Genomic DNA, 12,092 nt, shown 5'->3' with positions numbered 1-12,092 from the left:
TCTCTCACATTAGTAATCTTTGTGAGATATCCAGCTGCATTATCATTACCCATCTTAATGTTCTTCAGCTTCTCCTTCAGGACCATCTTCCGGTTCTCATTGGTACTCTGGTAGAGATTGGACAATGCTGTCCACATCTCATGGGCATTGCTCTTTCCTCTCACATGAGGAATGCAATGGTCTTTGATTCCGTCTAGAATCAGCCTCTTACCCTTGTTGTTCTTTTTGTTATAAGCTGTCAACTGAGTAGCATCAGTAGGCACAACAACAGGGTTCTGTGTGGTATGCACCATGATATCCCAGACTTCTGCCTCCTCAAAGATACTCTGCATTTTCTCCTTCCAAACGCTGTAATTTGTATGCCCATCCAGCCTATACTCCACCCTTAGTCCCAATGACATCCTGCTGTCCTAAAGCTGAAAAATAGCACTGCTGTAGTAAAGATAAAACTGCTGTTTATGAAAAAAATCAGCGTGCTGGAATTTTCTGAGTGAAAAATCAGCAACTGTAATTTTTTCTTTTGCTGTCCCAAACTGTCCTTCAGCACTCAAGCTCTGATACCATGTAGAAATTTCTCATTTCCCACCCCGGTTTTCAGTTTCTCCTTATTTCTCCCATATAGTTAAATGCCTTTTTCCATAACCATACATTTAACAAGCTGGAAAAAATAAATTTGCTGAAAACACAAATTCTGGAAATTTTACAGAATGCTGGAAATTGCAGAAATAAAAATCAGTAGTAATAAATAGCCATTAAAACACATTTAAACACTGAGATTTTTGGTCAATGTGACCCTGGAAAAACCCCCTACAACTCTTGGGGAAAACCAGTTTGAGAGCTCTTCTTTATTTCTGGAAAATGCCTTTTTACAGTAAGAGAAATATTCAGCAAAAATCAGCAAGCAAACTTTTACATCTTATCTCAGCCTTGTTGAAACTCAGCCTTGCTGAAACTCCGCCCTGCTGAAACTCCGCTGTACAGACTTGCTGAAACTCCGCTCTGCTGAAACTCCACTGCTGAAACTCCGCTCTGCTGAAACTCCGCTGCTGAAACTCCGCAGCTCACTGTCCATAAATCTCCCTTGCTCTCTTTCTCTCAATCTGCTCATAAAAGAATGAGTGACCTTTTCCTCCTTTAATCTAACCCCAGTGACTTTTGGGTGATCCAAGTGACTTTTGGGTGATCCCTAAATCCAATGGCTGAAATAGATTGAGATCTAAGGCTGAGATTAAATGCTCATTTAAATCTTAGTTTTTATTTTGTAATTCACCCCACTTTAATAAAGACCCACTTAGTCATTTATTTCCAAAGTCACTTTTCCTTTCTAATTTTTCATTGACTTTATAAAAGTCACTTTAAAATTAGACTTAGTAACTTTATCACTTAAAATCACTTTTAAATTAGATTTTACTTTATAAAATTATAAAGTCACTTTAGGAGAAAAATTAAATTCTTTTGGACACTTTTCCCTAGGCCAAAGATCAAAGCCTAAGGGAACCACTTGTCCTCTGGTACCAAATTTCAACACAAATTCCCTGCGAAGACAACAGATTATGAACTAGCAATGGTTCCAGTTGGTTAGAATTCAGGGGGATGGCCGAAAGTGCAGAAAAAGAAAGACAAGAAAGAGAAGTTAAGTGATTATAATTTATTATCACACTTAACTTCAATGTTACATATGTATCTTTTCTTCTGTTTTTCTTTTTTGGCTCATAAGCCCCGAGGTGTAGATTTCAGAATGCTTTTTAGGGTATGCAGAATGTAATTTTGTTCCATTGTTTCACGATGAATAAAATTACGGGTATTTTCCTTGAAAAAAAATCTCTATAAACATTTTTAATATTCATTAAAAATTTAAATGTAATATGTATTTGCATGTATACAATATTTTTTCCATATAAAAATTTATAGGTGCTTTTTTCTGAAATCTGTAAAGTTTCAGAAACCTGCATCAATTTCCCTTTTCCCGGGGACATAAAGTAGAATTTTTAATTTCAGCTCTTTTGCTGTTGATTTACTATTTTTCAACGACTTCTGTGTCTTGGCTGCTGTTTATAGTTTTTTGTTATCCTCTAGTTTTGAATATTTAATATGTTATGAATTTACAGAAATATTTTTTTGGCTTTTTGTTTTGCACTTTTCAGTGACATTTGGTGAATTTGAAGGATCTATTTTCAAAGAAGACCACCATTTAGAACCAGAAAGTGGTTCTTTTGAAACTGTATCGGTTGAGGAACTCCCTACACTAGGATCGGGTCCAAGTATCATATACACACCCACAAGAAAAGAGACAGAAATGATAGCAAAATTTCTTAGCAAGTCTGGTGTGAAGGCTGCAGCTTATCATGCAAAGGTAAGAAATGATTTGTAGTGATTCATAATTAAATAAATAGTTACTGCAGATTACAAGTCTTCAAACAGTACATGTGAATCTCTTAATTCACCTGATTACACTTTTATATGAAATAGCCATGTATTTTTGTGTATAACCTTTTAGATTATTGTTTGGAGGGATTATATAATATGCTATCAGTCATCTTAAGTATTGTTATGCAGAAGTATAAATGCAAATGCACAAAAGATTGTCAATATAACTCATTTTCAAGATAATTTTGTAAGTCAGCAATTAAATGTCCACTTGTGTAGCACAACTATCGGTGTCAGAAATAAAAAGGGAAAGACATACTTATGTCAACAAGAGACTATGGTAGGGCAGAATCCATACTGTCCACCCTGTGCTCGGCCTTGGATGTTGGGAGTGCTGTAGGATGATAGAATTCTTGGTTGAAGACTTCTGTACTTGCTGCTTCTTAGTTCCTGTCCTTGACTCTTTTCTCTTTAGAGCCTTTCTATTGCTCTCTTTCTATTGCTCTTCCTTTTTCTTTTTAAGTTGCATGGTCACTTTTAGCATTTCAGCAAATGAAAACAGATCTGCACTCAATAGAACTTAAAACCAGCTGAATCTACAAACTTCTGAATTAACAATTGAAACTTATATCTGTATAAACAAAATAAATGTATGGAAGATTCAAGAAAGTAGACACTGCAGATCGAAAGTTTGATACCGATGTGTCCTGAAACTTTTATTAATGAAGGAAAAGAAAAAGTACTTAATTTATGCAAGAGCTTATAAATCTCAAAATTACTTGCATGAGAAGAAGAGAGCTTAATTAAGCTTATCTTCTTGTTTCCTACACTAAATTATATACGGGCATATCTTCACATAATCATGTGAAGACGAAGAGTGTTCATGTACAATAAATGAAAAATATATTTATTCTTCTAATTATAAATCCAAAGAAATGACCAAGTTCTAGAAGTACATTGTATTTTAACAAACAAATAGGCCTACTACGTAATTAAAATGATATAAATAGACATGAGTATGTTTATATTGGGTTGATATGTTGGATGTATTGTTTTGTTGCAAACATGGCTTGTGAAGCGATGCCTTCCATAAGGAGTATCTGATGGTGTTGCCCTATCTTATTGGTTCTCTCTATATTTTTGTGTTATTTATAGGGTGAATGTTTTGGTATTTTTAAAGACAAGGGTTTAATTATTGAGGTCATTGGTTTATATCGGCGTTGCAAACATCACAAAAACATTGCCACATTGTGATTTTATATGGGCATCAATTTATTGGCAAAAAAATTGTGGACTTTAAGCCCAAAATTTTAACGCTCTAAGTCAAATAATAACAGAAAATGATGAAATTTAAATTAATAGTGAATTCATAACCGAAATTTAACAATTGACAAAAGTTCTAAGTTTGGAAAATTAACAAAATTTTAACGAAATTTATACTCGGAATATCCAGAGAAGCTAAAATTCAACCATTTGTTTGTAAGTACTTACCTAAACTTTTGTTTGAAGTTGTTTCCGGACTGTTGTTGCCCCATATTTGCTCCCATTACCAAAAGACCAAAACCTCCCTGCCAAACAGGGCACAATCTCGGTACCCAATTCCAAAAAACTTCAAATTTGAAGTAATATGGCCCCCGTGCCCAAAAGCTTCAAGAACAATGAAGGCTTATCTCTATCTGTGTCTCTTTATTGCAAATTCCTCCTCCATGCATTACACTCCAAAAACCAAAAGACCCCCTTCTAAGTCGCACCCCTTCTTATATTTCTTAGAACCACCGTCTTTCTTCCTTTTCACCGTCTCAGTGTCTCTGTCTCCTGTTATGTGGAACTCAACATGATAATCTATCCACTTTAACCTTATTTGATTTGGTAAGATTTGATTGAGTAGGTTATTCACCCTTTAAAGATATGTTGCGTAGGTTGAATTTGATTATTTAGTTTAGTTAGGAGTTAACACTATTTTGTTTAATTAAAATTTTAATTAAACTAATTTACTTAATTTATATTTTTAAATAAATTATCTTATTTAGAATTTAATTTAATTATTTTATTTATTTTAATCAAATTAAATTGTAAATTAAATAAATTTACTTAATAATTCATTATATTTTATATTTTCTTTTTATTAAGGATTATCATACATATATATGTATATAAGGGTGTTATACATATCAAGTATTTAATTTGATATATTCATTATATTTCGATGAGATAGAAATTTATTTCGATAATCAATTCATAACCCTAACTTAGACATTTTCCAATGTTAGCCATTACGTATATTAGTGCAATACATGCGGTTCATGCGTATGTAGCTATCATATGGATGTGCTCTATGTATGCTAATATTGACATTTTGTTTGTAATTGTAGGGGGATCATTACAAACACCCCTCATTCTAAAAACCTCGTCCCGAAGTTAGGGTTTACATAGTATATTGATAAGTGTTTAGTTATTAGTATAATCACATAAGAATTGTATTTCTAGAATCATCCTATCTTTCCTAATCTATTCTATTCCCATCTTATCCGTCCTCTATTGGAGTATGCCATGGCGTCAACTATACTGAACTAACCATTCATAGACCCTAAGGATGACAACGTGGACTATATTGACCTGATTTCTTAGTAGGCATCTGACAGTCATTATCACACATCTAGGGGAGCGTGACTCGCACAGTCCTCCCATGACTTCAGGTTTTGGAGGATAAACAGTGGGTAATACTTCCACCCCTCCTAGTGGGACCAGGGTCAACACCCTATCATGGAATCTTATTGAGCCTTAATTGTTCTTGGAGTTTTTGTCATCACGTGTTCGTTTTGGTAAAGATATTATTTGCAAAGAAAATATTTGTCCACACATTATAACATATGCATCATTATATTCAAATCTATTCGTATTCAGCTAACAATTTTTTTGTGTGCATTCTTGATAAGTTGTCGTCTACGCTATTGATCTTTTGAGTTTATATAATCATATTTGGCTATGGCTCTCTGATACATTTGTAAGTTTGCTTTCACATTAAATAGTCAAATGTAGTCATTCTTTTATTTCCATCTCATCATTTATGTTGATATGTGAAATACAATTTTAGACATGATATCCATAATGTAATTCATAATTCATATTAATATCACGCATCAGCAATGTTAATCATGTAACATACTTTCATATTGGATAATGTTAAGCAAATAACATACTTCATATTGGTATCTATGTATGTTAATTAAATAACATATTTCATATTGGCATCTTCATACCAGTCGAGTTAATAAAATAACATATACCATATACCAACAAAATAAAAATTCATTTTTACATGTAATAGTTCAAAATGATAGTCTTAAGTATCTAACTAAAGTAAAGTAAAGATATACAAACTAAGGTTTTTAAGTGCTTCAAAATTAAAACAAGTTGTGATATTTCTGGTATATGGTCTTTGTATCTTCCCAAGTAGCAGATCTGGCGCTATACTTGTTAAATTGGACTTTAACCTGGTCAACCAAGCGATTCCTTAGTTGTCGAACTCTACGTTCCAGTATACGTATGGTTCGACTGAAATGGTTCTCTCATCCAATACCTGCAGTTCCTTCCATTGAAGGTTATAAGAATTGTCAACTATGTAATGTTTTAATACAAATACTTGAAATACATTATGAACTTTATGCAAGTTGTAACGACCCATCTAAACTAATTAACTAATATAAAGTTCTAAACTTTATATTAAAACTGATATGATAAACTTCATATTAAAAATAAATATGAGTTAAAATTTAAAATAAATATGAATTAAACTTTATAATAAATATAAATTTAAACTTTATAAAATATATAAAATTAAACTTTATAATAAAAATAAAATTTAAAACCTTATAAAAGGTGACGCATAAACCAAACCTGGTGATATAAACAAAGTACATGTAAAAACAAAATAGATCAGATGGATAAATATCTGAGAGTCTGAAATGCATGCGAAGACGTGTCGGGAGGAGGAAGAGCGATGGCCGCAGGCGGGAGGGCGGCCACCACCAAGCCCGCAATTATAAAACCGCTGATCTGAGCCAGACACGGGGGGGGAAGAACGCAGGAAAAGGAGGAGGAGAAAATCAGGAGAGAAGGGAGGGCAAACCAGAGGAAGACAATTGACCATTGGAAGAGCTTTAGGCATTCTAAGGTTCTGGGCACGGGGGATAGTGAGCTCCTGTGAGAAGCTTACTGGATTGAGCAGCCAGGCTCTGCTCAGTCTGGCTGGGTGGAATTGGTCTCCCGATAATTGGAGCAGAACAGTGGTAGCATCATCAACTACACCAGATCAGATAGCAGTCCAAGTAGGTACTTGCTTTTAATTTTTACTGTTTCTGCATTTCAGTTTTATTATGGTTATTACACAAGTGGGGTGGCAGTGCAAGACGATAGGTGACAAGTCCAACTTTTTCCAGAATTTTGAATGGGCCAATAAATCAGAATGACAACTTTGTTCCTTTTACAAACCGGATGGTGCTTTTGTTTGGTCTAATGCGGATGAAGACTTGATCACCTACTTCCTAATTCGTCTCTGTCCTATGAGCATCAACATAACTCTTCTGTCTATCTTGTGCCTCCTTTAACTGTGGTCTAATTTGTTTTACCTGTTTTTCCGTTTCTTGAATTAATTCTGGCCCCACTATTATTCGGTCCTCCAACCTATCCCAACTCAACGATGTTCTACAAGGTTTGCCATATAATGCTTCAAATGGAGGCTTTCTGATTGAACTATGGTAATTGTTACTGTATGCAAATTCAACTAAGGGCAAGTAATATTCCAAGTGTGTTTGCTGGTCCACAACGTACATTCTTTAGCATATCTTCTAGTACTTTGTTCACCTTTTTTGTTTTTCCATCAGTCTCAGGATGATAAGCTGTATTTAAATTTAGTTGAGTTCCTAAGGCTGACTGCATACAAGTCCATAATCTTGAAGTAAATCGTGAATCTCTATCTGATATGATCTTTTTAGATACTCTATGAAATTTGATAATTTCATTTATAAATACCTGAGCTATGTTAGCAACTTTGTAAGTATCTCTTATGGGAATAATTGTTAATTTATCCACCACAACCATAATGGCATTATGCTTTTGTGGAGTAAGAGGTATCCCGATGATAAAATCCATAGAAATTATCTCCCATTTGGTCATAGGAATGTCGTGAGGTTGTAGGAGACCTGCTGGATGACAATGGTCAACCTTCACTTGTTGACATTCGAGACATTTTGCAACGAATTGGACAATATCGTGTTTCATGCCTGCCCAAAAGAAGAGTTTCTTTGTATCAACATACATTTTCTTTACACCAGGATGTGCACAATACAATGCTCTGTGGGCTTCTTTAAGAATGGTGTTTTGGAGATCCCCACTATCAAGAATGCACATCTTTCCATGGAATCGCAAAATTCCATCATCTTTTAGTTCATATCCCTCGAACTTAAGTTCTTTTGGATTTTCACTATCAAACCAGATCTCACTTTTAAATACCAACTGTCACTCAAGAGATGTTCTAGTACTCGCTTCCTCAAGTTTACCTTGATAGGTACCACAGAAAATATCCGTGGTTTTCTACTTAAAGAATCTGCCACAACATTCTCTTTTCCTTTAATGCATGAAATTCCAAATTCATACCCACTTAAAAATTTACTCCATCGTCTTTACCTAGCATTCAAGTCTTTTTGGGTAAATAAATATTGTAAACTTTGGTGGTCGCCTTTGAGCATAAAGCTTCTTCCTACTAGATAGTGTCTCCATATCTTTAAATCTAGCACCACAATGACTAACTCTAAATCGTGTGTGGTGTAGAGTTCTTCATGAGACTTTGACTTCTTGGAGGCATACGCTATTACACCTCTATTTTGCATTAACACTGCACCTAATCCTTGCTTGGATGCATCAGTACACAGTGAAATTTTTGTCCATATCAGGTACTCACAAAATTGGTGCACGGGTCAACAATCTTTTAAGTTCAAAAAATGCTTTATGACATTCCTCAGTCCATTCATACCTAACTCCTTTACGTTGAAGTGTTGTGATAGGGTTTGCAATTTTGGAGAATGCTTCTACAAACCTTCGATAGTAGCCGACTAAACCCATAAAGCTTTGCACTTCATGCACATTTTTCAGTATCGACCATTCCATGATTGTTTTTACCTTATCAGGATCTACTGAGATCCTTTCACCAAATATAATATGACCCAAGTAATGAATCTTCTTCTGAAAGAAAGAAAACTTGGATAATTTTCCATATAATTGGTGTTCCCTGAGGCAAGATAATACTATTTACAAATGTTCTTCATGCTCTTTCTCATTTTTGGAGTAGATGAGAATATCATCTAAGAAGACTTGTACAAATTGGTCGAGATATTTGCGGAAAACACTATTCATAAGGTTCATGAATACTGCTGGTGCATTGGTCAACCCAAATGGTACCACTGTGAACTCCTAATGCTTGAAGCGTGTTCAGAATGCAGTCTTAGAGATATTGTTTTTCGTAATCCTTAATTGATGATAATTTGATCGTAGATGAATTTTTGAAAAGACAGAAGCTCTTTTCATTTGGTCAAAGAGGTCATCAATATGAGGCATTGGATACCGATTCTTTATTGTAGCTCGATTTAAGTCTCAATAGTCTATGCATAGTCACAAGGAATCATCCTTCTTCTTGACAAAAATTACAGGTGCACCCCAAGGCGAAGTACTAGGTCGGATGTGTTCTATTTCCAGTAGTTCCTTCAATTGGATTTGTAAACCTTGAAGTTCAGGAGTCGTCATTCTGTAGGGTGTTTTAGAGATTGGTTCTCTACTAGATTTCAATTCTATTGTAAGATCAAACTCTCTTTCAGGGGGTAATCTTGGTAGTTCTTTTGGAAAAACATCTGAAAATTCAAATAACACCGGATATTGTTTTAAGGACGATTCTTTTTCTTTGCTTACTTGCTTAACAGAATATACCTAACAACCTTTTCAAAGGCAACGCTTCATCTGCATTGCTGAGATGAAATGTAAGGATGCCTTCCTCTTAATACCTGGATTTGGATCGTCTTTCCTTCATTTATATAGAGATATATTTTTTCGTAATAGTCTACCCACGCTTGATGAGCTTCTAACCAATCCATCCCTATGATAAGGTCATAAGTTCCTAGAGTTGTGACATGTACTTTTAAATTAGTTGTACAAATCCCTAGATCAACCTTGCATTCCTCAACACTCAAATCTACGAATTGAAGTTCTCCTAAAGCCATTTCCACCTGTTTGAAATCGTTTTTCTTGCAGGCTGCCGACCCACATTTAGTTAATGCATATGGTGAAATGAAACTATCAGTCCCATCGATATCAAATAATATTTTGAGTTTTACGCCGTTAATAGTACCCGAGGATTCCACTATAGTGGATGATGTTCTGCCTGGTTGTTGTTGACTACTGTATGGATTCTATGATTGCCTTGGGTATTTGATGATAGCTCTTTTCCTGCTCTATGCATTATACTTGATGAGGCTTCCGACAATCACATTGCAAATGCGGTGCTCCACATCCCCAACAATTAACTTGGGATGATCCCCTTGAGTCAGATTATGAGTTTCTAGAAAAGGAGCTATGTCCTCTTGTGCTACTTCCTCTATTAGTAGTTCCTCGAGATTTCCACTGACTTGTGTTTGATGATTCAACAACTATAGTATTAACTGTCATGGAAGCTCTTGCTCCTATTTCTCTTGGGGTAAATCCATTACCATAAGGAGGCGGTCTCAAGCTACTTCCCCTGAAGAAGTTTTAGGGAGCCTTGCCTAGAAATCCTGGCTATGGGGGTCCTCTTGGTCTGACATCCATTTTTGTCCCTAGATTCTCCTCTGCGTAACGGGCACATTCAACTGCCTTAACTACTGATGATGACTTCCACATTCTAACCATGACATTGATTCAAGGATTTAATCGATGATTCAAGGATTTAATCGATATGCGAAACACTCAACTTGATGTTTGTTAGTATCTAGATAAGGAACATATTTCACAAGCTCCATAAACCTTATCTCATATTCTTCTACCATTTTATTACCTTGGATTAACATGCGTGTTGATTTTTGTAGCATCGGATGCGCTCTTGCCTCAAGATTTTTCAGAGAGGCTAAGACACATGCATTCTCCAATACTCAGAAATTGTTTGGGAAAATTCCACCTAGCTATGATTTAATTAAAATAATCAACTTTTTAAAATGGCTTCCTAAGTCTAAACTTAGGAAATCTGGTTAATTAAAGGGTCTTAATTAAATCAGGTGTGGATCTTCTAGAAGAAGACGAGGATCAACTCCCAGTTAATCTTACCCCTTGATTATGTTTTAATCTTGGCTGTTGGAGCTCCAGCGAGAGATTATAAGGAGTTCGATGGGCACTTGGAGAACACATCAAGTAAGAGATCGGAGATCGAATTTCTCAAGAGTAGCAGTGTTGTGTTGCTAGAGTGAGATTGAGTGATCTTCTTGCAGTGAGAGGCAGAGATAGTAGTTCGGAGGAAAGTTTTCCAGATCCGGAGAGTGCAAAGCAAAGAAGGCTTAGAGCAGTTCAGAGAGGCAGCGCAGTGCCACGCAGAGACAATGCAAAGTTTCAGAGGGAGTTCAAAGTCCAGCTGGGAGAGTTGAGATCCAGTGCCAGAAGCCGGGGTGTGAGACTGGAGGGCCAAAAGGTCGATTTTAGAGACAACATGAGATCAACAGAGGAAATGATGCAGAGCTTAGCAGTCGTGACGCAGAGCTGTGTAGGATTGACGCAAAAGCTGCGTAGAGGCAGCGTGGGGCCAACCAGCTAGCCCCTGATTAGTGTCAGATCTCCTGGATTAATGTGAGACTTTTCTCACTAATTTTTTGCCAGTTATTCTTTGTATCAGATAGCTAGTTTGGGCATCCAATGATTTGTACTCAGATTTACTACTGCATAATAATTAAAACCCTCAGAGGATGCACCGGTTTTCCCACATTTGCTTTTTCTGTGGACATTTGTCCAAAAACAACAGTGTATATGTGTGTGTTTATTTCTCTCCAGTGGAGTATTTAGTTTCTGCAATATTTATTTTGTGTAGGTTGCAGTGTTTGTATTTCGATATTTGTTGTAGAAAACTGCAAGTAATTTGTTCAAGTAATTTAACAAATAGGAGAAATATCATCAGTTTGTTGTAGTAGGAATAGGGTAATCGATTTTTCACATGGTATCAAAGCACAGATCATGAGCAGAAGAGCTCAGTTGCAGAAGGGAGAGGGAGTTCGAAATTATTGCACAGGCAACAATTTGAAACCCTAGAGGCAGCGCAGTCCTTGGGCCAGAAGGTCGAAGTTTTGAGGAGAAATCGATTTCTTTGAGTGAGTCGACAGAGAAATTTGATCTCCAGATCGAAGCTTTCCAGAGGCAAAAGGGAGCAATGTATTTTTCCTTACAGCAGATCTTCAACTGGGACACAAATATTTGGTAGCAGTTGCTGGCAGAATAGTGTCAGTGGGAGAGAAGAGCACATACTGAGGGAATTTCTTCCAAAGAGAACTTCTAGCCAAGAAGTTCAAATTTTCCAAGCAAAGCAACAATAGTTGTGTGCGAGATTTCTCACTCCAGAAGGGAGTGCGAATAGCTAGGTAGCAGTTGCGCAGAGGAGAAGAGGGAGCAGTTCGACTTTTCTTGGAGAGATGGCAATAGCTAGATTGAGAGATCAAGATCTATTG

The 12,092-nt window shown here is 36.0% G+C and overlaps 1 protein-coding gene across 1 annotated transcript in view; it reads left to right on the top strand.

Annotated features, from left to right (window-relative positions):
- The window catches only part of LOC149199599 (ATP-dependent DNA helicase Q-like SIM), a 391,868-nt gene that overhangs the window by 103,538 nt on the left and 276,238 nt on the right, over window positions 1-12,092 (top strand). Inside the window, exon 8 of the mRNA XM_089400631.1 lies at window positions 2,145-2,353. Coding sequence (XP_089256757.1) covers window positions 2,145-2,353 — 209 coding nt within the window. The remainder of the gene's footprint in view (window positions 1-2,144; window positions 2,354-12,092) is intronic.

Source organism: Pinus tabuliformis, chromosome 2_1 (genome assembly GCF_031772625.1).
Source record: "Pinus tabuliformis cultivar Carrire ecotype Pingquan chromosome 2_1, CPIR1, whole genome shotgun sequence".
Lineage (NCBI taxonomy): Eukaryota > Viridiplantae > Streptophyta > Pinopsida > Pinales > Pinaceae > Pinus > Pinus tabuliformis.
Note: the sequence above shows the minus strand (reverse complement) of the source record. Positions and strands in the feature narration are given on the sequence as shown.